We start from the raw sequence: 27614 nt of genomic DNA, 5'->3' as shown, positions 1-27614 counted from the left end.
CCACCTGGAGTAAAGGAGAATGAAGAACACCATAGACACAAGGAAAGTGTTAGCCCAAGAGACATAAAGGGTCACATAAACCAGAGACTTCATCAGCCTGAGACCAGAAGAACTAGATGGTGCCCGGCTCCACCAAAGACTGCACTGACAGGGAGCAAAACAGAGAGTCCTTGATGGAGCAGGAGAAAAATGGGGTACAGAACTCAAATTTCAGTAAAACGACCAGACTTAATGGTTTGATTGAGACTGGAGGGACCCTGGAAGACATGGCCCTCAGACTGTCTGTTGGCTTAAAACTAAAACCATTCCCAGAGCCAACTCTTCAGACAAAGATTAGACTGGACTGTGGGACATAAACTGATACTTGTGAAGAGTGTGTTTCTTAGCTCAAGTAAATACATGAGACTAGGTGGGCAGCTTCTGTCCGGGGGCGAGATGAGAGGGCAGAGAGGGTCAGGAGCTGGTTGAATGGACATGGGAAATCTGGGATGGAAAGGAGGAGTGTGCTGTCACAGTACCGGGAGAGCAACAAGGGTCACATAACAACGTATGTATAAATTTTTGTATGCGAGACTAACATGAATTGTAAACTTTCACTTAAAGCACAACAATAAAAAATAAAAAAATAAGGAATGAAAAAAATTAAGTACTATTGACGTATTGTTTACTTATCACTATCATACAAGTTAGCCCTGGTCTAATAAGTTAATCAGAGAGTAGAATTATTTTCGCATTCATTAATCTGTGATACTTTATTTTGTTACTCTGTTAGGTGCAGAAGTATTCTTATAATGCTAATAATTTTATAGGATATGATTTACATTTGAAATAAAGGCCCTTTTTCAGTGGCATTTTGCAGTCGACAGATTACACTCTTGACCCAAACCCGTTGCCGTCGAGTCAATACTGACTCATAGTGACCCTACAGGACAGAGTAGAACTGCCCCATAGGGTTACCAAGGAGTGGCTGGTGGATTCGAACTACCGACCTTTTGGATAGCAACTGAGCTCTTAACCACTCCGCCACCAGGGCTCCCTTTTTTTTCTTTTCAGCTTATTTCAGACATTTCGCTCTGCCGCTTAACAGAAAGGTGGACAAGCTGAGACTAATTGACTGACAAACACATTGTTTCCAATAAAAAGCAATATGAATTTTTTTTATTGCAGAATCTGTTAGTCTTAAATAATAAATATGCTTTCTAATACAATTAATTTTCCTTTAATATAAATACATTGAATATCACTTTAATTGAGAGGATCATGTATAATCATAATAATAAATTATAACATGGTAATGATTTTGAAAGGAGCTCTGGTGATGCCAACAGTTAAGTGCTCAGCTGCTCACCAAAAGGTTGGCCGTTCAAACCTACCCAGGGACTCGGAGGGAAAAAGACCAGGTGATCTGCTCCCATGAAGATTACAGCCTAGAAAACCCTATGGAGCAGTTCTACTCTGTCACATAGAGTCGCTACAAGCTGAAGTTGACTCCACGGCCCCTAACAACAACTACAGAATTATTTTGAAGTTTATTATAGTGTTTGTTTACTTATGTTTATCTTTTGATTTATAGTGTGTGCAGCTGAATGTCAAAATGAGATTGTATTCCCTAAGTACTGACTGGTTTGTCAACAGAGCTCTGAGTGTCGTCTGGAAGGCAGGAATGAGCTTGATATATTGCAGTCTAGTAATAGATTATAGAAGACTAATGTATGTGTTATTATTCAGAGTGACTTATTTATATTGACTGGTCTTCTTAACACTGTTCTAGCAAATTGGATGGTAAAGAGATACTGATTTCCCATTGTCTTTCTGTTTCTTTCACCTTCCATATCCGGATAGACCCCAGGATTTGATGGTGATTTCACCTACCTGCCTTGCTAATCTTTGGCACTTGGTAATTTTCTTGCGATCAGCTTTCCTCTGTGATTTCATCCAATCTATTTTCTCTTGCATTTTTAGTTTTTCCTTCAACTCATTTCTTCTCTTCTACCTCTGAACATGCTGAGCTCACTTGTATTTTTAAACACAAACAATCAAAAACTCTGCTCTTGACCCTGCTACTTATAAAATATGTTCAAAAAGTAATCTGTGTTTGCTGCTGCCACTTCTTACCAGCCTCTTATTATCTAATCTTCAATAATGTAACTTCTAGATCCCACCACTTTACTAATGCTACATTTTCAAAATTAACTGATGTCCTAATTTCTGATTTAATCTTCTTTGAACTGGGCTGACAGTTCTTTCCTTCCTTTAAGTCCTGTGCATCTTCTCTTCAGCAGACATTTATTGGGTGTGCATTATGAAACAGGCTAGGCTCTGCTAGGTGTGTGAGCATGATCTCTGTTCTGAGGACTGTCTTCTGACCCCGTGTGTTCCTTAAGTTAGATAGACTCATCCCTTCATCCATTCTCTCGCTCTCCATCTCTTCTGGGACTCATACTCCTTAGGCTATCTCTACAGATGATACTCAGGTCTCTTTCTCTAGGCCTGACCACTCTCAAAACTCCTCCATGTCATTTCTAACCTGTCTTCTGCATCTCTGCATCTGATGTTTGGTGGATTGCTTATACCTAGCCTGCAAAACCAAACTTTAAAGTTCAGCTCATCTTTACTTGCCTATTTCTGTTAAAGGCATTGTAATTCTGATCTTTCAGATTGAAAAAGCACAGAGCCCTTTTGACTCCCCACATCCAGTCAGTTGATAAGCCTAATGTACAGATTCTGCCTCTCACTGTTTCCTGAATTCTCATTTTCATTCTTACTACCACCATAATGGAGATTTATTACGTTTTGCCTGGGATGTTGCCATTTCTTCACCATTATTTCATTGTCTTTATTTTTCACATCCGAGTCATAACCTGTATTAAAAGTATAACCTTACTCAAAATCATTGAGGACTCTGGAGTTCCACTGCCTGAGTTCAGTTCTTGCTCTGGCTTTGTTGTCTTTGAGCAAGTTTGTTTAATTTTCTCATCTGTAACTAGGGGTGAAAATAATAGTACTACATCATATAGGTTGTTGTAGAATATATAAAAATGATAAACATTAAATGTTAGTTACCATTATTATTACCTCTACTTCTAGAACTACCATAGCTGTCTCCACTACCTTCCATCAGAACAAAGTTGAGGAAACAAATCGCTTGCCCTATGGGAAATCCAGAACAGGCCTCCACTTTTCATTTCCTGTCTTTTCTCCTAATGCTCTGTTACATGTTCTTTGTGCTCTAGTCAAGCTAAACTACTTTATTCCATTTTTATCCTTTCCCACTTATCTTCACCTGTGAAGCTCCTGCCCATTTTCCAAGTGCAGACTTGCTTAAATAGCTCAACAAGATGCGAAATTTCCTGATTCCGAACTCCCATTCTCTTTTGTAACATTCACATGGCATTTGTCATGTTCTGTCTGTCATTCTGGAGTCCTTGGGTAGCGCAAAAGATTAAGTGCTCAGCTAATAACCGAAAGGTTGGTGATTTGAACCTACCCAGAAGTGCCTTGGAAGAAAGGGCTGGCGACCTACTTCCAAAAGATCACAGCCGTTGAAAACCCTTTGGAGCGCAATTCTTCTCTGACACACACGGGGTTGCCATGGGTTGGAATCAACTTGTCAGCACCTTGTTTGGTTTTTTGTTTTATCTGGTATTCTAATTGTGATTCATGTTCTTAAACAAAGTACATCCTCGAGCATAATAGGTTTCCTGATAAATACTTCTTATATCCAAGTTTAAGTTCACTTTCACTGCTGCCATAGTGTCCCAGATTTGGTAGTTATTTTTTTTGTGAAAAACTACTTTTCTTTTGTTAAATTCTGACTTCTGCAATCAATCAGGTTTGTTTTTGAGACTGCTTGTTTGACCCAGTTGTATGTGTACATATTTTTGCCATGTGTATTAGATATCTATGGTATTGTGAAACAAGTTACCCCAAAACTTAAAGGTGTCTTAAAATAAAATAAACATTTACTATCTTGCACTTCTGTGCATCAGTAATTTGGGAGCAGTTTAGCTGGGTGATTCTGTCTCAGGGTTTCTCATGAGGTTGCAGTCAAGATGCCATCCAGAGCTGCAGTCATCTGAAGGCTTGGCTGGAGCTGGAGCTGGAGGGATTGTTTCCAATATGGCTCCCTCACATGGCTGAGGCGGCCTTGATTCCTTGCCACATGGACCTTTCCATAGGGCTCATTGAGCATCTTCATGGTATGGTAGCTGACTTTAACCGTATTGTCTTTTATGAAGTAGCTTTGGAAGTCGTATATCATTTCCACAGTATCTTATTCATAAGAAGTAATTTACTAATTCTGCCCACACATAGGAGGAGGGGAATTGATGTCAGATTTTGAGGGAGGATTGTCAAGGAATTTGTAGATATATTTTAAAACTCCTACACCATATGATTATGTTTTTTTATTAGGAGAGCTAATGATGTTGGGTAAATTTCACTATGACTTGTTTTGAATTCTTGCTATTTTTTTTCCTGTATTAAAGAAATTCCAAGTTCTGAAGTAACTTAAGTACTGCTATGGTTTTTATGGGTTGTCAAAGATTCCCATGTCCTTAATTTCTCAACTAACTTTAAGTCTATTTTGCAGGTTATTATTATGATTTTGATTTCTTATTTGTTTTGATAATTTTCTCTTTTCAGGACAGCAAGATGTCATTGAATTATTCCTAGCTCTGTTCTGTTATTTTCTTTCTCTGATTCTAAGGTTTTTAGTTCAAAAACCAGAACTGGGTGATTATTCCCTATTTTAAGAAAATGTGCTAAACACAATAATTAAAGAAGTATGTTTATTGAAATAAATGGCTTATTTTTCCCTCTCAGCTGATTTGAATAGGATGCACAGACAGAATATAGATGCCTACCATAACCCAGATGCAAGAACCTATGAAGATAAAAGGGCTGTTGTATCTCTAGAGCAAAATTTAGCAACTTCAAATGCTGAGAACCTAGAAGATTCTGCAAATAAAAACTCAGGTTTTTAATCACATTCTGTTTTTTTTACACTTCTAAAGTTGTTCAGTAACATTTCTGTTCTCTAACAGAGTTCTTATTGTGGTTTTGAGAATTTGGTTACTCTTGAGTTAGGAAGTAAAACATGCTGTTTATGATAGCTTTTGTTCATAGGTCTTTTGAAAAATTGTAAATAGGGAAATATAGGTTGCTTTTTAGTGCTGAGTATTTCTTCTTAGCTTAGTAATTTGCTTTAGCTGCTGCTAGCATTTTTATTTTGCTGGTAAAAAACCCGTTGGCATTGAGTCAGTTCTAACGCATAGCGACCCTGTAGGACAGAGTAGAACTGCCCCATAGGGTTTCCAAGGAGCAGCTGGTGGATTCTAACTGCCGACATTTTGGTTAGCAGACAAGCTCTCAACCACTGCACCACGAGGGCTCCTATTTTGCTGGTAGGGGGTGCTATTTCTTAAAATCAAACAGTATTTTTACACATACATAGTTTATTTTTTATACCCATAGAAGACTGAATTAGTGAAAAGCTATCAGGTATGGTATGATAAATTGTACAATGAAATTCATTTTTCACTTGTTTTAGTAATCATTTGCCTTGTGAAACCACAGTATACAATTGTTAAATAATTAGAAATTTAATACCTGGACACATCCCCCTTTCTCAACCAAATATTTTTGATTTGCAATTAAATAATATCCTTTAATTAAAGGTTCTATCAATTGAAACTTATTCAGTATCTTCCTTTATGACTTGCCAGGAAAAAATGTCATCACCTTTCTTTATCAAGTGTATGTGAAAATGTGAAATATATTTAAAAGTCAAAGGAGGTTTAAAGAATATGCCACCTAGCACTGTATTTCCATGCCTATACAAGTAAATATTAATTTACTCAAAATTCTGCTTTTGTACTTTCACAAAAATTTTAATTTTAGACTAGAAAAGAAATTGACATTAGGAAGTCCTTCTAAAATATCCCTGACTGATTATGCAGCCTGTTTAGTTTTTTTTTTTTTGGCCAAACAGGCAGGTTAGATGGAGAACTGTGATAAGACTCACTAGTCCTGCATCTTTGAAGCCTCTGCAGCCTTTTTTGAACACTTCTTGGAAGTGGGTTGCTTGCTGTTTTCCTGGGCAGCCTGTTCCGCTGTTTGATCTCTAACTGAGAGAAAATGCTTTCTTGCTTTGATCCCCAATGATTTCTACCCAGTGGATCCAGTTTTGATTTTTGGAACACTAAAACTGGCACCTTTGACTTTGATGAACTTATTAAACGAGCTCTCACTCTGAATCTGTGATATTTAATGAGCAGTTAGGAGTATCAAAAGGGGCTGTGGTGGCGCAGTGGTTAAGCCTCTGCTGCTAACTGAAAGGTCGTTGGTTCGAACCCATCAGCTGCTCTGTGGGAGGAAGATTTGGCAGTCTGCTTCCATAAAGATGACAGCCTTGGAAACCCCATGGGGCAGTTCTGCTCTGTCCTATAGGGTCAGTATGAGTCGCAATCGACTTGACGGCAGACAGCAACAACAACAGGAGCATCAAAACGCCTTTTCATATCATTGCGGCTAAGAGAAAATTTCAGCTTCTTTCTGATTATCATTTTTCTCTTTCTCATTTGCTTCTTTTTCTGGTAGTCAGTGCTGAGATCTCGGTGCTGTAGAATAAATTGAACGTAATAATGTGTGCTTGAGCTTCATTATCCTCTAGTGTTTAGTCCTGTTTAGGTCTGTTTTTGCGGCCGTTCGTAATTTCCACTCTTCTTTTACTTTATGGTTCTTTCTTAGGTAACCTACAGTCTATGAAGTCCAATACTCATTTAGCTTAAGTTTTTTATTTGGCGCATTATGATGCCTGGATACATTTCTGTGTTCTTTGTATAGAACAAGTACTTCCCTACGGTTTTATTTTTGTAGCTTACTTATTGCTAAGAGGACTTAACTTTTTTGTCTTTAATGATATTCCTTCTCTGATTGCCCCCAAATCATTCAAATGTTTAGCACGAGTGTTCATCAAGGTGAAACATACCACTCAATTTTGTTTTGTTAATCAGCGTTTTCATCACAGTATAAGTAAGGCTTAAAAGAACAGTAAAGGTGTATATTTACGGTAGTTTATTTTCAGAAGGAAAATTTTCAAGTAGAAGAAAGTATTCGTAATGTTTAAGTATTAATTTGATGTTCTGCTGATCAGAGAAGCATTAATAAATTTAAATACAAAGGCAAAATAGACCTGAAGGCAGCTAAATTGCAAAGCAGTCAGCCTACATAAAGCTACACAAGTGAGAGAAATATGTATTTTGTATTTATACTATAAGGAATGAGTCAGTAACTAAAAAATAATACAAAAAGGTATATGAGGCTTAAATTTAAATGACAGCTGTTTTCTTTCTGCATTCAAAGAGACTCCTAGGGTGTAATTGTTTTTCAAGTTGCTATTATGAAATAATTTTTTAACCCCTCCAAGCATATCTAATACTCTTCATAGGTAATACATAATAAAACATTTTTTGTTCATGTTAATATCCGATTAATTGATGGAATCTTTAAGTGAAAACTGTTAAAATGCTTAGAAGACTCATTATAATTTGTTAAAAATGTTTTTAGAACAAAAGCTTGCTAATTTCTCACTATTGTTTAAACTATGGATAGGAAGACTATTTTGGAATTACTGGTTTTTAAAACAATTTAAAAGAAATTATATATATATATATATATATATGCACATATGTTACTGCATTTTAACATGATTAGCATTATTTTTAAGAGAAGGATGTTCACATACATAGAATTTAAATGTGTACTTTTTTCCTCTCCAAAAATTCTACTTTCAAGCCTTTGTTGGAGTAATAGTTGTTTCGGCTGTTAGCTTGTACATGTTCCTTTGGCATCTTTCAGGTATAGATATAGTATGATTTTTCGACTATTAATTTTATTTACGTCTCCCTGGTTTTTCCTCTTGTTACTTTCATCTGGTCTTTAGACTCTAATCTCGGCCTTCCTCTTCTGATCTTAACTTCTAGACTTTATTATTTAGCACAATTTTTCAAAATATGAATTTATTAGCAAACTCTTCATTCTTTAATCTGTATTTTCTAAGCACTGGTTAATGGTGTGTTTTTGCAAAATGTCTCTGTCAAGGTTATATGCAGACACAGAGCTCTCCTTTTGCTCGGGGAAACATGTTTGGTGAGCCTCCAACTGAACTTCAGATTAAACAGCAAGAATTATACAAGAATTTTCTTCGTTTTCAGGTAAAATGCTTATTTGATCTTTATTTCAAAGTTTCATAGGAATTTTAACAACCTTTCATAAACAAAACTTGTAAAATTATCTACAGGATAAAGGCTAAATTCTAAAATGCCATGTAGTTATCTAAAATACTTATTTTTTATCAGATATAGGTAGTACTAAAATTATATTACTATCTCAGTTATATCTGAAAAAGGAAATAAGGAGACATGTTAAATACAGCAGGTTGCTTAGTCTTTTCTGAACTTTATTAAATTATTAATTAATTAAAACAGAGAATGCTAAAAATTTTAAAACTGACTTACTAAAATATTCACCTATTAGGAATAGAATGAATCTTTCTAGGTGTTTATAAGTTAGTAGAATATCAGTAATTTTTTTCAAATGATTTGATATTCTTGACTCGGTACTTCAGGTTGTAAATAAATAAAAATCAGGTGTAACATAGCCACATTTTGCAGTATTTTCCCCATGTATGTATGCAGTGTAAGCAAATAGCGTTTAACGTAAAGGACATGCCCAAAGTGAAGACACTGGAGCATCCAGTGTTTATTAAGCACACGGGCTTCTTGTCCACCCTTGTGCTGAATACTAGAGTTGGAGCCGGAGATGACAGATCCTTGCCCATAAAGGACTCACAGTTTCTTCTCTTCTTAGCACCCCCTCACCCCACCCCACACACACATTCAACCACACTTACATCCTAGTGTCAGGTTAATCCTGTGGACTGGCTAATCTTCCTTGGATATGACTTTTCACATATGATTCCTCTTACTCAAAGCCTGGTAGTTTTTCTTTGCCTGTAGAATAATGTCCAAACTCTTTAGCCTGACATTTAAGGATACCCAATCCCCAGTGGTTAAGAGCTGCGGCTGCTAACCAAAAGATCGACAGTTTGAATCCACTACCTGCTCCTTGGAAACCCTGTGGGGCAGTTCTGCTCTGTCCTATGGGGTCGCCATCAGTTGGAATCAACTCGACGGCGACGGGTTTGGGTTCAGTTTGGTTTTAATCTAATTCCACTGTCTTAGACAGATTCCTCTTAAACAAATTTCCCTCAAACATATCATGTGCTTTCTAATCCTAATTATCGTGGACTCTTAAATAGTGAAAAAATATAATTGATGTAGTCTTGAAGGATGATTGATCTGGCATTAATGTTTAGGATATATTTTTGGAGGATCAAAAAGACAGGAAGCAGGGATATTTTCCTAGAGTAGTAACAGTGGAAATGGTGGAAAGGCCTTTCTTAAGGATCAATAGAATGGATATAGGTACTGAACATTAGGGAGTGGCATCAGAGATCTCAAGGGTATCAGCCACTGAAGTCACATAGCAGCAGGTCATGGGGTCACAGAGTCACCTGTTGCACTTGAGGGATCCTGTGTTCTACTGTCCATAATGACAACAAGTCAAATCTTTAAGTAGCTCCTATTATACTTAGAAAGTCTTAGCAAAGTCTAGAGTAGAATTCAGGGGGGAAAATCTTACAGTTGTAAAACCTTTTAATGTTTATAAGCTACTTTTATATGTAGTAGCTCATTGAACCTCAAAATTTCCTGAGGAATGTCTTGTTATCTCTATTTTATGCCATGTAACTAAAGTGCAGACTAAGAGGCTTGCCCATGGTGGCAGAGCTAGCAAATTACGAAGCCAGTGCTTGACCCCAAGTCTCCTGACTTCAAATATCATATCTGTAGTTACCATGTTGATATTTCTAGGGATCTCTAGGAAATTATTCTCTCTGAAAAAAACTGCTAGTATTGGAGGAAACTCTATGGGGTAGGAAGGAGAGGGAACTGAGTGTGACATATGAGTATGGGTCATAAATGATATTTTCTCTAGATATGTTGTGCTTGAAGAAGTGATTGCATGCACACTACATAGTCCTAAGTATGCAAATTAGGATTTTGTGCATATAACAGTGTTGTGAGAAAGAAGCCCTAGAATATAAAATCATCAAACAAGTGAGAATATTAGAGAAGATTAAAAATAGCTTAAAAGATTGATAGCACTAGATAGAACAACTTGTAGATAGAGCTAGAGGAAGTGCAGATGAGAACAATAAACATATGAATAGCCATGCTTAACTCATTGCTATCTAGTTGATTACCACTCATAGTGACCTATGGGACAGGGTAGAACTGCCCCATAGGGTTTCCAAGGCTGTAGTCTTTATGCAAGCAGACTGACACATCTTTCTCCTGTGGAGCAGCTGGTGGATTCAAATCCCCAACCTTTGGGTTAGCAGTTGAGCACTTAACCACTGTGCCACCAGGGATCCTGCTGCCATACTTAAGGGTTACTAAAATCTATCGATAACCTTAAACCAGTTATCACAGATACCTAGTCCCCAAGCTGCAGGCCTTCCCTATTGCTCATGGAGGATGTGAACTATCTCAGGGTCCTCCTCACTTTGGATCTTAGAGGCTGCCTGCAGATACTCCCCCAGAGTCCTCTGCGCTACAGGCCCCCAGAGGCTTTCGAGATGAATCCTTGCCACCTAAATCCTCTTACACCTAATAGATTTAGTTCTTTTCCCATCAGCCTGCCAAGAGAGGAAAGATGGCATTTTGGGGAAGTGATTATGTAGCTTTTAACATTGTATCATGTAGCCTCCCTGATAAAATATAGGAAACCGACAAATTTCAGAACTCATTTTTACTTGCAAAAAGAGTTTGGGGCCAATGTTGAATTCATGGGATACCAGGAAACAATAAATAGTGTTCTAACTTTTCAGTAGTTTTGCAAAATAATAACTGGTTTTAATTCTGTAGATTGAGGAAAAAAAACAAAGAGAGGAGGCAGAGCGAGAGAGACTGAGAATTGCAGAGGAAAGAGAAGAGAAGCGGCTTGCAGAGCAGAGGGCGCGGATTCAGCAAGAGTACGAAGAGGAACAGGAAAAAAAGAGAGAGAAAGAGGAGGAGGTGCATTGTTCCTGGCTGCATTTTACTACTTAGTCTGAAAAACCTTGATTTTGACTTGAAAGATATTTGTTATTTGTAAAGGAGAACAATCTTGGAGTACATTTAGAAAATACCAGATATCTATTCATTAGATATTAATTTATTAAGGTGAAAGGCTTTTTTAAGAAAAGAGATAAATGATGATTTTTTAAGCCAAAAAATAGTTATAGTCTGACTAAGGTTGTTATAAAAGATGCCTAATATTGTATTATTAAGTAGATAATTTCATTTATTTTATATATATGTATGTGTGTGCACATATGTTTGTGTGTGTGTGACTTATCTATTTCAGACAAGGCAGAAAATTTTTTAGTGGACTCTAAAACGTACGTATGGAGTGAATATTTTTTTCTTTATTTTGCTACCTTTGCTTTCTCTATAGCAAAGGCTAAAAAATGAAGAGCTAATTCGGTTAGCTGAAGAAAGACGAAAAGAAGCAGAAAGAAAAAAGAAGGACGAAGAAGAAAAACATAACCTGCAACTTCAGCATTACTATGAAAGAGAAAATATGATTGGGGAAGAGACAAAGGTAAGTTTCTGGTGAAAATGTCAATCAAACCTATAGTTACACCACTTTCACTGTGAGAGAGTTGCGGAGGTGTTAGACAGAGAAAGGAGGAGGTGCTTTTGTTCCCCATTCTACCTTACTACCTAGTCTGGGCACAGTGTGCTGAACTCCTATATCAGTTGATGTCACTGTGTGTCTTAGGGTTCTCTAGAGAAACAGAACCAGTGATATTTTAGAAGAAGGAGAGGGAGAGAGATACTCACTGATTTTTAAGAAACTGACTCAAGCAATTGTGGGAAGCTGGGAAGTCCCAAATCGTTAAGTTGGGCAATGGACTGGAGGTTCCTCCAGTCTTATGTCCCCAAATCCTTAGGTCAGGTAATGGAAGAGTGAAGAGTGAGGGAGTTCTGACAAAATGTCTGTTTATAGTCTGGAGGCAGAAAACTCCCTTTTTGCTCTTAAGGCTTTCAACTGATTGGCTGAGACCCACCTTCATTATGAAGGTTAATCTGCTTTACCTAAGTCCAACTGATTTAATCACATATAACTACTTTATGACAGAGTCTAGACTAGTGTTTTAACTGAATAACTGGACATCATAGTCTAGCCAAGTTGACACACAAAATCAACACTGTGCTTTGCTGGTATTTTCTCCCTAGTGAATGTAATGGGTTTACCTTAGTCGTTCATAGTCTTGTTGCTATGGTCCATGGTGGTACTACCCAAGACTGTGGTCTATAGACCAGTACCCCGCAAATTATTCGTTACTGGTTCATAACAAGATCAGTAAAAATTAAGTGTTTAGAAACTTGTAGCAATGTGTAAAAGTAATTTTATGTCTATTGAGTCTAATAAAAACATGAGGCTTGAATTTTGCATGCCTTTTTTAAAAATTTTATTCATCTAGTAATTCATTCTTACTCTATTTTATAAATCTGTCCACTATGGATTGGAAATTAAAAAGAAACTTATGGTTACTGCAGACTGGTTTGAAGTCTGTATCTCTGACTAAGGGGATTGATGTTCAGGGTAAGGTGCATGAATCAAAATTATTAGAGGTTGTTTTTTTCTCTAGAAAACTAATTGTCCCTTATGAGTATCTGATGCACACCTTTGCCCATATTTTACAGTTATACTTAAAGTTTTGTGTGCATAAGTATCATTGAAGGTCTTTTAAAAATGCAAGTTCCTAGGTTTTACCTGCAAAGTATTTGATTTACTAAATCTGGGGGAGGCTTAGGAATCTGCATATTACAAGCATTCTTAGGGGTTCAGATGCAGTTGGTGTGTGGAGCACACTTTGAGAAACCAGTCTGTCTTTAGGGTTAGCCCAATCTAATTTAAGAAAATTGTTATCAGAAATTTAGATTTATACAAACATGGTTTATTCTAAGCAGAGTTCACTTAAAGAGTACCTTTAACTGGCAGCCTCCTTTGTTGTATTTATAATGTGATTTGGTACGCTCTTCAGTATTTATACCTACTGCTTATAACATAAGCCATTTTCTCAGTAGCTCAGAACATGCTATTTGATTTCTTACCCCAGGGTTTTATGGCCATAGAAGTGATAAATATTCACAATTATAATTTGCTGAAAGATTGTTTAAAAGAGAGTTTATAAGTGAGATTGATCTATAGTTTTTAGTTTGTTTTCATTGTTGTAGGATTGTTAGGCAAGAAAAGGGTCTTTATTCTGTAGGTTATAAAGTCTTATAGACATTTATTCAGCCTTTATAAGTATATTATTCAAATTTCATATCATTTTTAAAATTCATCATTTAAAAGTGAGAGACTTGTTAGTTTTCTGCAATTGTGTTTCTGCCAATTTCTTATTATATTTTCTTAAAAATGAGATTTCTTAGGAATAGGTGACTGTTAAAGTTTAACCGGAGCCCTGGTGGCACAGTGGTTAAGAGCTTGGCTGCTAACCGAAAGGGTTTTTTTTCTTTTTTTAATAGTTTAATTATGAAGTACTACAGTAACCAGCTTTGTCCCGTTGAATGCATTTTGCCTTGAATTCTGAAATTAACATTGCTGTCACTGTTTTTATTTATGTATGCCTGATGTATATTTTTGTGTACCCTCTTAGTTTTTACCTTTGTGTCATCTTATTTTGGGGTGGTTATACAGTAATTCAGTTAACTGGATTTGTTTTTTATCCTAATCTGAGAGTCATAATCTAATAAATATCTAAATCCACCAGATTTTCTGTAATTGATATACTTGATCTTATGTAATTGAATTTGACTTTTTTGGTTCATTTTTACTTCCTTGATAGTTTTTTATTTTTCTTGTTACGTGGACTATGTTTTCATACTGTACCGTGCTTTAGAAGATTTATATTTTCTTTGTAATTCTCCTCGTGGTCATCTTGGGTTTTTTTTTTTCTGTTTCTGCATATTATCAACTTATTTTTATTTTTGAGTATCAGAAACTTCAGTCAGAATACTTTAAAAAATATTATTCTGCATGCATTTAACAAATCTGACAAAAGGACAAGTATCCAATTGTATTATGACCATGAACTTTTAAATGAACAACCAGTTAACACATATTTAAAATTATTAGGTACAGGTAACAGTGAAAACATCAATGCATTAATCTGATGGCATCCTACCACCATGCACACGTTCATGTAATACTACTAATAATTACTCTGAAACAGAGGCAAACGTAGACCAAGGACTCTCAGAAAAAAGCAAGTTGAAGAGATTACATATCGTCATCATCACTTCTGAGGACAAAGCTGCTCCCTGTGGACGAGACTCTTCTTCTTGAAGATTCCCAAAACAACCCACAGTGCCCCTCTCATTAGACTCTAACAACTTGTCACTGGAATCCTCATCGAACAACTTGTCGGAACTGTCATCTTCCAACAACTTTTCAGCGATCTCTTCCTTTTTGTCTGAATCTTCAAATGGCTTTTCCTCTGCTACGTCCTCCTCCTTTTCGTCAGCATCTTCGAGCCCTTTTCATCTGCATTTCCTTCATCCCCTTTTTCATCTGACTCACCATCAAATACTGTTTCATCTGCATCTCCCTCTTCTTCTTTTCATCTGAATCTTCTTCAAACTCTGTCTCGGAACCATCCTCACCAAACACGTTTTCAGAGCCATCTTCACGCTGTTTTTCAGAGCAGCCTTCTTCAGAATCCTTCTCAGGGCCGTCCTCTGTAGGCGCCTTCTCAAGGCCATTCTCTCCAGAATCTCTTTGGAGCATCTTCTGTTCAGGTTCGCTTTCAGCGCCACTCTCTCCAGACTCTTTTCCGGGACTGCCCTCCTCAGCCCCGTTCACGGCAGCCTCCCTCAGACCCTCTCTTGGCCAGCCTTCTTCATTCAGACCCTTCACTGGGGCCGCCCTTCTTTAGCATCTTTTTCGGAAGTCTCTTCTTCACATTCTCCCCCATCTTCTGGTTTTTCAAACTTCTTTTCATCTATGGGCGCTTCAAACGTCATTTCAGCTGCGGCTTCTGGAGCATTCATTCGTGATGTACCAGGGTGCTCTGAAAATGCCTTACTCTAGAAGACCCTGCTCTTTCTGAAGCACTGGTGAGATCTGAACGCTGAAAGCCTCTGCTGGCCTCGGGCTCATTGAGGAAAGCCTCCCATCTTGGGGTTTTTAAAAAACATTTTTTACTGTATATTTCTAATTTCATCAAAGTCAGCAGTGAAACTAATATTTGATTTTCTACCATGCAAAGTGAAGAGTTTAACATACACATATATACTCTGACCTGGATTTTATCCAGATAATTATTATTACATCGTAATGGGAATTTTTAATCTTTTTAGCACTTTTATTTTAATATAAACTTTTGGACTGTTAGCCTTAGTATACTGTAAACTGAAACCCCATCTTATTTACTTGTGGAGACATAGATCCTGGTTGTGACCTGGAAAATCCCCACATCCAGGATGCTCTGGGTAACCCGGGATCTAGATTTTACAAGTTGATTTGTATTGTTTTCCAGAAAAGGATTTTAGTTCTGTCCCAGTCCTTTTTGTTACTGACAGTTTTTTACTTTCTTTGGCTTATCTCTTTGCTTTTTTATTGATATTTGATATGCAGTTGTGTTACTTAGTTGTTGAGTTTTTTAATCCTAATCTAAGAATCATATGTTTTAATCCAGTTTCCATTGAGTTGATTCTGACTCAATGGCAGCCCCATGAGTGTCTGAGTAGAGTAGAACTGTGCTCCGTAGGGTTATCAGTAGTTGAGTTTTTAGAAGTAGATCTCTAGGCCTTTCTTCTGAGGTGCCTCTAGGTGAACTTGAACCTCCAAGCTTTTGGTTAGCTGCCGAGCTTGTTAACCACTTGCACTGTCCAGGGACTAATCTTTTAGTACCTTACCATTACCTGTTGCCTTCGAGTCGATTCCAACTCATAGCGGCCCTATAGGACAGAGTAGAACTGCTCCATAGAGTTTCCAAGAAGTGGCCGGTGGATTCAAACTGCCAACCCTTTGGTTAGCAGCCTGAGCTCTTAAGTACTGCGCCACCAGAGCTCCAAATCTTTTAGTAGGGGTATCTAAATCCAGTTATGTTTATCATAACTGATACAATGGAACCTGTGAGAACTGGAGCTTGATGGGACTGTCTTGTTTTCCTGGGTCTCGCAAGATTTCCACCTTTGACAGGGTGCAGTCTTACCACTTTTCTATCGCTGATTTTAGTGGAAAATGTTTGAGTTTTCCTTCTTTGACAGGTTTCTGCCTTACACAGGTTCCGGCTTTTGCAGGTTTACTGTATACTTGAATTTGTGTAATGGAAGTTTCTGACTCTTTTGTATTTTATTAAATAAAAACAATAACAGCCTGAACTTCTTCGATGGTCTTATATAATAAATATTAGGTATAGACTGTGTATGTGTTTGTGTGTGTATGCACATACACGTATATCCATATATTGTATACATACACACTGCATATATATGTATATCTTTTCTTTTTTTTTTAAACTTTTCAGCACTTGAGACAGCCTTCACCTGTAGTTCCTGCTCTTCAGAACAAAATCTCAAGCAAACTGCGAAGACCTCCTTCGGTTGACAGCATCATTAGTTCCTTTATTCACGTATATATATTTTGTTTAAATTTGTTGATCTTAGATATTAAGTCAGTTACTTTGGATTGGGGGAGTGGAATGAGATTTTTTTCTTTCATCCTACTTGGCTAGGTTAAATTTTTTCAGGTCTGAAACAGAGGTGGTGGTGGTGGTTTGGTGCTGTCGAGTTGTAGCGACCCCGTGTGACGGAGTAATGTCTCCTTTATTTGCCTGCTGCTTCAGTTGTAACTGGTAGACCTTAGTGCTCTAAAGTGTAAATTCTTCTCACAAACCATAATTTAGCAAATGGTTCTTGTCTAGGCCTGTCAAGAAGGCCCTTTTTTGATGGTCTATCCCTTTTAGCTAGCTGTGGTTATACAAATGGTGTAGTTATAACGATAATGGTCCTTTATACTTTGGACTGAGCTACAATTAAAAGCAGAGCAGGAAACGTTTTGGAGGGGTTCATCCTTGAGTTGAGTCTTGAAGAATGAGTAGGAATTCGCCATGAAGAGAAAGAGGCTGTTGGACTTTTGGCATGTGCAAAGGCACGGAGGGAAGTGTAGGCAGGCTTGGCACCCATAGAGCATACCCTGTGGTTTGATGTGGACTGACTATGCCTGTGAATAAGGCAGCAAAGAGGTGGAGATCAGGACATACTCAGGGTGTTATGGAGTCCTGAGGAGTTTAACCGTATTCCATAGGCTGCTGGGTTCCGAACAGGCTAATTATCAGAATAGGCAAAGAAACTTGTTAGACAGACATCTTCCTGAGTCCCACCCTCTGAGATTCTGACTTAGTAGGTTGATGGTAGATAATGCATGGAATGCACTGCAGTATGTTAAGTTGGAGAATGACATGGCCACTTATGCCTTATATAATGTTCTCGCTGGCAGTGGTGTGGAGATATAAATTGGAGGTGGGATGAGACTATAAACGTGAAGACAAGTTAAGATGTTTTTGCAGAAGTCCAGAAGCAAGACTTTGAGGGCCTTAACAGAGGAAGTGACACTAAGAGCTAAGAGAAGTGATAGCTTTAAGACATATTTAAGAGAGACATATTCAGTAGTGATCTTTATTGACTGAGTATGTGGTGGCTAGGAGTCAATGATAATTTTCAAGTTTCTGGTGAGGGTTATATAGAGCAGGCTGTTGAAAATATGGGTTGTGGCTGAGGAAGGAATTCTGGGCTGGATTTGTAGTTTTGCAAGCCATTAGCATATCGGTGCTTGCTGAATTCGTGTGGTTATCTAGGAGAAGTGTATAAAAGGAGAAGTAAAAAGGCTGAGGATGGAATATTGGTGAATTACCAACATTCAAGAAGCAGGGAAAGGAAATGGAGACAGAGAAGGTGACAGACAATGGTATCAGTTGCTATCAGCCATGTAAAATAAGGACTTAATAATGCCCAGTATAGAATATGTCATTTGGGGGTTCATTTGGTGACTTCGGTGAGAACAGTTAGTGGAGTGATGGGGCAGAAGCAAAGGCAGTAGCTGTATGTTGATTAGTGAATGGGAATAAGGACATAGACAGCATAAGTGCTGCATTTACTGTTCTTTAAAGAAGCTTGGCCGTGAAGGGAAGAAGAGAATGGACAATAGTGAGTATAGAAGGGGAAGGTCAGTTTTATTTTGTTTAAAGAAGGGAGAGATTTTTAAGCATGGGCTAAGAGGAAGGTGCTAGAGGAAAGGAAGGTATTGGAAAAAACAAAGCAACTGATGGAGGAGGAGGAAGTCACTCATCAGACAGAGTACAGGGGAAGGGATTGTCTTTGGGTAGGAGCAAGGACTCCTCCTTTGAGATGAGAAGGAAGAATAGATATAGATGTAGGTAAGTTTACAGGTAGGATAGTGGCATGTTTGGTTTCCTTTACATATGGTTACTTCAAAAAATTACTCCTTTCTGGAAGACATTTTGAGCATATCTTCATTATGATTGTTAAATAGGAAAGTTCCATGTCCAGGGCACAGTCTCCTCCCGTACCTGCCAGGAAAAATCAGCTCCGTGCAGAAGGTATTGTTAACTGTTAAATCTACAGTCTAGAATATTGCTTTCTTTTTTTAACTTTTACAGACTTTTTAGATAATTTTGTCTGAGATATAGAAACAGAAAGTTGCGAAAATAGTAAAGAGAGGGCCCATGTACCCTTCCTCCATCTTCCCTCAGTGGTACATCTTACATGTCACAACCAGGAAATGACGTTGGTACACTCTCTACAGACGTAGATTCAGATCATACCAGTTGTTACACGCACTCGTGTGTGTGTTTGTGTGTGGTTCTATGCAGTTTTATCACATGTATAATTCATGTAACCACCACTGTAATCAACATACAGAGTTGTTCTGTGACTGCAAAGGAACTCCCATATGTTACCTGTTTATAGTTGCACTCCACCCCAAGAATATTTCTTAACTTTTGAAATTCATATATAACCAGGAATGTATTTTGTAGGTCTTAATAATGTTCATAAATATGATCTGTGTATATGTGTGTATATATCAGACATTAAGACATCTTTCATGAAAACGTCTCTTTGACCGAGCATTTTAGCTTTATGATAGGTCAGGTTATATTTTAATCTTTAATCTTTATTCTTATACCTGTCTTTTTTTTTGTTTATCAATGGGAATTCGAAGAGGAGAAAAAAAATGTAATTATGGAGTTATCAGAAATGAGAAAACAGCTTCGTAGTGAAGAGAGGCGTCTCCAAGGGCAGTTACTACATATGGACAGTGATGATGGCATTCATATAAGGCAAGTTTTAAATCACATTTCTCAAACTTTTTCGTGAATTATTTTGTGTTGAGGATAAGGAGTCCTCTATCAGTCATTCAGAAGCTATCAGCAATTTGACAGTTTTGAAATGAGATTAATTGATCTTTATTGATAAAGCGGCTTTTATTAGAACAGATAGTTTGCATGCTTAAAAATGTTTTCAGAAGATGGTTGATGAAAGCTTAATGCCCCCAAAAGAAGTCTAACTAAATATTATATAAATATTCTAGTGGAGGCACTCATCACAACTAATCCAAAATAGTATATGATTTTGATTTGAGTCTATTTGCATTTATAATATATGGTAGGTTTTCTTCTTCTTCTTTTGGAAAAACAGCTTTTTCTTTAATTAACTAATATTGACATATCTTTGTATTCACATTCTTCAATTTTATGTAAAGTTGCCCATATAAGACATTTATCCACATTTATTTATTTCATTCACATACATGGTATATATAAATGAGTATTTACTTATTCTACTATAAAGTATTTAAATATTGAGCACTTTAATTTCCCTTCCATACTGCCAACAATATATTTATGGTAATAATGATGATGATGGTGGTGGTGGTGGTGACAGGGACTCTGGAGGAAGAAAGAAAAAGAAAGAAGTAGTACTTCCCTGAAGGAAAACAAAAAATATTATCCTTAACCATAAAATGTTTAATAGAATTAGACTCAGTGAAAAATCAATATTGGGAGCAAGTAGCTCTTCATGACATCCCTGGTGATGTTAACCTTCATAGCTTTACAGTAGGGTTTGCCAGGTTTCTCCACAGTAAAGTTAGTATTCCTTGGAAGTGGATCACTGTGTCTAGTATACCCTAGGATACCTTTAAGAATGAGAAAGGGGTGGGATTAAACTCTATATCCTAGAGGGCAGGCATCTACATATATTATTTTCTGTAAGAAAGATTTGCGTCTTCCCTGTATATTTATCTAAGCATTTATTTATATCAGTATTGTCTCATGTAGACTTATTTTGTACTTTGGGATTTATTCCAATACTGTATTTTGTTGCTTAAATTGTCCCAGATTTGGCCTTTAGGAACTCTGTCAGGTTGACTGCTGTGTCCCTTTGACATGGTCCCATCCCTTTGCTTTTTGAGCACTTCCTTACTTGCTCCAGGATCATCTCATATTTTCCCTGCTCCAGCCCTAGAATCAAGGAGCCCTGATTCCTTTTACTGGAGAAAGGTATTTAGAAACCAAGATCTGAGCACTGAGTGTACTTGTTGCTGTTGGGTGTCATAGCTTCTAGGCCTTCTCAGTGGACAGAGCTAGGTAGTCTATGTATGTGTACTAACCCATGTATCCACACGTATCTATAATTATTCCTGTGCGTAGCCATTTGAATCCACATTTAGTCCTACTGATGTCTCCAACTCTAATCTGGTATGTAGTAGGATTTTAATGTACATGTTAACCTGCCTGGTTATTCTTTGCTTAGATTTTTGTTTGCATTCTCTAAGCATTTCTGGCTAGGTATATAAGGTGAAGAAATTTCAAAATATAGACTGGCTAGATATTGAAATGTTAACCCAAGGTGGTAATTTTCAATGAATAATTCTCCTATAGTCGGTCAACTGCTTATAAGTAACTGAGAAGTCAGTGTATTATAATGTTACATAAATGCCTTAACTATTGCACCTTTGCATTTTCCAAACCTACGTATTTAATTCAGTATAATGGATTGCTGACATTTTATTCATTTTCTTTATTTTCATTCATAAATTGAAGACTGTGCTATGTTTTCACAAACCAGTGTGATTTAAGAAAGAGAAACCAAGTTAGACAACAGATGTTAGAATTACCATCATTTAGCAAGAATTGGTTAAGTATATTTATTTTGGTATCATTTTTAATATGTATTATGATTAGAGGCATCTCAAGGTTGGTTCTTTGTTCCAATTTTATAAATATTTTCACAAAAATAATCTTTTAATCATTAATTCATTTACCACAGTATTGAGCTCCTACTATGTGCTAGATACAATGTATACCTTGGTGAATGAAATGAACATAGCTCAGCTCACCTGCAATATAGGTCTAATAACCCAATTTCTAACTCATGAATCTCTTTAACTATTGACTTTAATGGAAACCAGGCAGGAGTCTGATATAATGGCCTCCAGGAAGCCTTTTGGGTATTTGTTTTGCATTTTAATGAATCTCCAGTGCTGCTCCCATCACCCTCAGTGATTATTTGAGGTCGGTGTCAGCCATCATAGAGTAGTTTTATGGCCCTGGTGAATCCCCCACAGAAAAGAAACTCCCTAAGAGCAGGGCATTGCCTGTCGGGTTCTATAAAGAAATGATGGAAGAGTCTGACCAACTCTTCTAAGACTGTAGCTACATTTTCACAAATAGAGGGAGCCTGCCTAGTGCTGAGGGAAGCAGCAGTAGATACTTGGTTTTATTTTATTTTCAGGGCTAGAAAAACCAGCCCTATCCCTGTTCTGGGACTCATAGTGGCACAGTGGTTAAAGCACTTGGCTACTAACCAAAAGATAGGCAGTTCTAATACACCAGCCGCTCCTTGGAAATCCAGTGGGGCGGTTCTACTGTCCTGTAGGGTCGCTATGAGTCAGAATAGACTCCCCGGCAGTGAGTTTTGGGATCCCTGTCCTCTCTTATTGCCAATCCCCCAAAGCCTGGGCAGAAAATTCCCTTACTAAGCTACTTGCCATTTATGTTAATTTCCTAGATACAATAGGAATAGAGTATTATTAATTAACTAATCAGGTATCAAGTTCTGTGAAAGCCCATTGTAAAACTAATGTTAGGGGCTGTCGTTAATATTCATTATATGGGCCAGCACATTTTCTCCATGTAACTTCTATTTTTAGGGTGAGGACCTAGTATGAGTCAGAGCCGACTCCACGGCACCTAACAGCAACAATACCCTAATATATGTCAGGCACTGTGCTAGGTGGAGCTCTGATGGCACAGTGGTTAAGAGTTACAGCTGCTAACCGTAAAGGTTGGCAGTTCGAATCCACCAGCCGCTCCTTGGAAACTCTATGGGGCAGTTCTCCTCTGCCCTATACGGTCAACTATGAGTTGGAATCGACTTGAGGGCAGTGGGTTTGTTTTTTTTTTTTTTCCTTTTTTTTGGTATGCTGCATACTTTAAAATACATAATTTTTCTTAATTCTCATGCTCACAACAATAATATGATGAATAGACATTATCTGCATTTGACAGATGCTGAAACCAAGGCCAAACAGCTAGTAAGTAGCAGAGCTGGTATTTGAATCTAGGTTTTTCTGATCTCAGAGATTGTGATCTTTTTACTTCATGAACATTTTCTGAATCATTCTGCTCTTCTTATAAGGTACTTTCCGTCTGAGCATTTTGAAAGTTTGCCAACAATGACCTTATAAATACCCTATTTTTAATATAAGGGATTAAAATAACAGAGCTCTTAGAAGAATTTTCTATAATATATTATGGCAAAAGATACCAAATCAATTAAATGTGAACTCAGATTTTCTTCCCATAAAACACATTTATCATAGTTTGTCATTTATCTGTAGGAAAAGAGAAAGGAATCCGATGGATATATTTGACATGGCTAGACATCGGTTGCAAGCTCCTGTCAGACGACCATCTCCTAAGGGCTTAGATCCTGCCACTTTTCAGAATATTCATGACTTTAATGAGCTGAAGGATAGAGGTGAGTAGAATGCTGCTATTTTAAAGATACATCAGGAATGTTCTACTGCATTCAAATATCTTTAAACATGTTTGCACCCTCTTTTAAAGTTAAATTTCATTTATGATGTATATTTTTAATTATGGTGAATAAAACTTAAAAAAGTTGTTTTATTGTACTTTAAATGATGGTTTACAGAGCAAATTAGTTTCTCATTAAAAAATTAATACACATATTGTTTTGTGACATTGGTTGCCAATCCCACGACATGTCAACACTCTCCCCTTCTCGACCTTGGGTTCCCCATTAACAGCTTTCTTGTCCCCTCCTTCCTTCTCGTCCTTGCCGCAGGGCTGGTGGGCCCCTTTAGTCTCATTTTGTTTGATGGGCCTGTCTAATCTTTGGCTGAAGGGTGAACCTCAGGAGTGACTTCATTACTGAGTTAGACAGGTGTCCGGTGGCCATACTCTTGGGGTTTCTCCAGTCTGTGTCAGACCAATAAGTCTAGTCTTTTTTCATGAGTTAGAAGTTTGTTCTACATTTTTCTCCCGCTCTGTCCGGGACCCTCTATTGTGATTTCTGTCAGAGTAGTCGGTGGTGGTAGCCGGGCACCATCTAGTTGTGCTGGACTCTGTCTGATGGAGGCTGTGGTAGTCCTGGTCCGTTAGTCCTTTGGACTACTCTTTGTGTCTTTGGTTTTCTTCATTGTCCCTTGCTCCAGGTGGGGAATACACTTTTTTATGCTCTAGTTCTTCGATTTACCAATCTGGTAGATGAAACCTTAGTTTGGTGAAATATTTTCTTTTGGAGAGCATATCGCTGTTAAAGTCTCAGGAGTGGATGAGATCATGTAGAATAGTGTGAAGAATGGACCAAAATCAAAACAGTTGCATTTGAGTCCATTCTGACTCATTGTCACCCCATATGTTGCATAGTAGAACTGCACTCCATAGGGTTTTCTTGACTGTGACCTTTCAGAAGCAGATTGCCAGGACTTTCTTCCAAGGTGCCTCTGGGTGAGTTTGAACCGCCAACCTTTTGGTTAGCAGTCAAGCGCTGAACCATTTGTGCCACCCAGGGACTCCTGTGAAGAACGCAACCTGGCATTTAATGAAGGATGGACAGAAGAAGATGAGCTTATGAAACAGACTGAGAAGGAGGGGCCAGAGTGACTGGAGGAGAAACAGGAGAATGTGATATCTTGAAAGCCCAGGAAAGAGGATGTAAGGTGAATACTCGAAAATGTCATTTGGATCAGAGGTCCTTGGTGACCTCACTAGATCTTTTTAAGTGGAATTATGGAATCAGAAGCCAATTAAATTTGCAAATGAGGATTGATTAGGAGGCAGGGTGCTGGAGGCAGTAAACATAACACAGGAGACAGAGGAGAGGGAGATGATTACCATTGAAGAGATCAGGGCCCTGAGTAGGTAGGAGGAAATCTAGGGGATTTGAGGGACAGAATAGAGAAGATGTGATGTAATTGCCTAGAGGGAGTAGGGGGAAAGCTTCTTAGGGAAACACCAAGGTAGCCTGAGGCTCGGGAGACTGAAAGTATGTTGCTGTTGTCGTCTTATCTGTGTTCAGGAGCCTGCAGCAGAGCAGGGGCCGGAGCAGAGGAGGCAGAGTGCTGGATATTGGTCCTATGACCCTATACGTTTTTCTTATTTTTGAAAGTAAGGGTCCTTGGATAGCGCAAACGTAATACATATTTATTATAGCAAATTGGAAAATATGGAAAGATAGAAAGAGGAGATAATATCATTTTACATGTTAGTAAAACCGCCTAAATATAAACATCATTAACATTTTTATTAGATTTTTTCCAGTCTTCTTTCTGGGCAAAATAAAATTTTTTAAAAAAACACGATATCATTGTTATTTATTCAATTTTCTGTCTTGTTTTTTTATGCAGATTTACAACTATCATCAATTGCATGTACTATAGTAGTTTTTTAATGCTATCATTTATTGATTACTTACTATATGCGAGACATTGTACTAAGCCAGTAGTTCTCAGAGTTTGGTCCAGGGACCCGTGGGGGTCCTTTCAGGGGCCTGTGAGGTCAGAATTACTTTTATAGTAAACTAAGACATTATTTGCCTTTTTCACTCTCAAATTCTCTCCTTAGTGTTCAGTGCAGTTTTCCAGAGGCTACATGACATGTGATGACTTCATCGCTATGAAGCTCATAAATGTGTTCTTGTGTATTCTTAGGTTTTGAAATATTCTCAGTTTTAATTTCTAATGTAGTGTGTGTATATGTGTGTCTGTGTGTGTGAGTGAGAGATACATAAATAAAAGCTCTTTGAAGTCCTCAGTTTTTTCAGGGGGAGGGAATAATTTCGGATTTATAGGAAAGTTGCAAAGGTAGTACAGAGTTCCTGTAAACTTCTCACCTAGTTTTCCCTAATGCTCGTTGTTGTTAGTTGCTGTGGGGTTGATTCCAACTCATGGTGACCCCGCGTGTGTGGAGTAGAACTGCTCTACAGGGTTTTCAAGGCTGTGACCTTTCAGAAGCAGATTGCCAGGACTTTCTTTCCAGGTGCCTCTATATACCCATTGCTGTTGAGTTGATTCTGACTCATAGTGAGCCTATAGGACAGAGTAGAACTGCCCCATAGAGTTACCAAGGAGCGCCTGGTGGATTCGAACTGCTGACCTTTTGGTTAGCAGTCATAGCTCGCTGTAGCTCTTAACCACAGCACCACCAGGGCTCCCATAAATGAGTAATCTAATTCAAAATCAAGGAACAATATAAACCATGGACTTTGTTAGTTGCCGTGGGGTTTTTGGTATATTATTTATAATGGAGTTATTTACAGTCTCATCTGGAAACAGGATTTAATTTAGCTAAATAACTTATATCTTGCACCAGATTCAGAAACTCGAGTCGATCTGAAATGTATGTACCCGGATCCTCCAAGAGATCATCATACCCTAGAGATTCAACAGCAAGCCCTGCTAAGAGAGCAGCAGCGGAGGTTGAATAGAATAAGAATGCAGGAAGGTGCTGGAGGTGAGAAAGCATCGTTATTTAATTGCTTACAGTATGTAAGATAAAACCCGTTGTCATCGAGTCAGTTCCAACTCACAGCAACCCTATAGGACAGGAAGAACTGCCCCATAGAATTTTCAAGGCTGTAATCTTTATGCAAGGAGTCCTGGTGGTGCAGTGGTTAAGTGCTCAGCTGCTAACTGAAAGGTTGGTGGTTCGAACCCACCAGCTGCTCCAGAGGAGAAAGATGTGGCAGTCTGCTTCCGTAAAGATTTACAGCATTGGAAACACTATGGGGAAATTCTACCCTACCCTATTAGGATTGCTATGAGTTGGGATCTACTCGACAGCAATGGGGTTTGGTTTTTTTTTGGTTTTGGAATCTTTATGGAAGCAGATTGCCCCCTCTTTCTCCTATGGAATGGCTGGTGGGTTTGAACCACAGACCTCTGGGTTAGCAGCCGAGTGCCTAACCACTGTGCCACCAGGGCTCCTTGTATAGGGTAAAGTGTGCGATCTGACAGTTTATTGTGACTTCTGCCATCTGTCACTTGACTCTCAGAACAGCTGTATGTTCTTTAGGGACAAATAATCCGTCTTTTACGGTATTGCTGAGAAATACAAAGTCAAATACTGACTCAATTTTTTATTTCTATAATTTTGTGCTTTGAATAACATAATAATTTTTCTCTGTCATGTATTTTGCAAGATGAAAAATAGTTTTATTTTTTTCCTCATTATAAAACAGTGCCTGCTTATTACAGATTTAAAGAATGTAGGAATTATTAAAAAGAAATTGAAAAAATTCTGAATTCTTCCAAGATACCCACTGTTGACACTGTGACCATCATGTCAGACGTTGTTCTGTGCATATTATATATATATATAGTTTTATGTAAATGTAATAAAAGATACTGTTTCTGTAACCCACTTCATTCATCCACTATGTTGTGAACATTTTGTATGTCTATAAGATATAAATCTGTTGTTAGCTGCTGTTACGTTGGTACCTGGCTCATGGTGACCCCATGCGTAACATGATCGTTGGACCATTGTGATCCACAGGGTTTTTATTGGCTGATTTTTCAGAAGCAGATCACCAGGGCTTTCTTCCTAGTCTGTCAGCTCCAGTGAAACCTGTTCAGCATTGTAGCAACACACAAGCCTCCACTGATAGAGGGGTGGTGGCTGCGCATGAGGTGCGTTAGCCGGGAATGAACCTCAGTCTCCTGCCTGAAAGGCAAGAAGTCTACCACTGAACCACCGCTGCCACCATCAGATATAAATATAGCTCTGTACTTTTTTTGTTAACTGTGATTTACCTTTTAAAAAGACTTTTAAGTATAACATAAATGCATGAAGTGCACAGATCTTAAGTACACAGCTTAAAGAATCTTTACCAAGTGACCGCTCGTGTAAATAGCATCCAGATTGAGAAACAGAACATTAC

The 27614-nt window shown here is 37.9% G+C and overlaps 1 protein-coding gene across 1 annotated transcript in view; it reads left to right on the top strand.

The window, feature by feature from the left end:
* CSPP1 (centrosome and spindle pole associated protein 1) overlaps positions 1–27614 on the top strand; it is a 143396-nt gene that overhangs the window by 77311 nt on the left and 38471 nt on the right. Inside the window, exons 17-25 of the mRNA XM_023727764.1 lie at positions 4825–4977; positions 8104–8216; positions 10992–11141; positions 11563–11709; positions 16652–16756; positions 18676–18742; positions 19366–19483; positions 23047–23186; positions 26045–26185. Coding sequence (XP_023583532.1) covers positions 4825–4977; positions 8104–8216; positions 10992–11141; positions 11563–11709; positions 16652–16756; positions 18676–18742; positions 19366–19483; positions 23047–23186; positions 26045–26185 — 1134 coding nt within the window. The remainder of the gene's footprint in view (positions 1–4824; positions 4978–8103; positions 8217–10991; positions 11142–11562; positions 11710–16651; positions 16757–18675; positions 18743–19365; positions 19484–23046; positions 23187–26044; positions 26186–27614) is intronic.

The sequence above is a fragment of the Trichechus manatus genome, unplaced genomic scaffold, assembly GCF_000243295.1.
Source record: "Trichechus manatus latirostris isolate Lorelei unplaced genomic scaffold, TriManLat1.0 scaffold00018, whole genome shotgun sequence".
NCBI lineage: Eukaryota > Metazoa > Chordata > Mammalia > Sirenia > Trichechidae > Trichechus > Trichechus manatus.
This window is presented reverse-complemented; position numbering and strand designations above follow the sequence as displayed.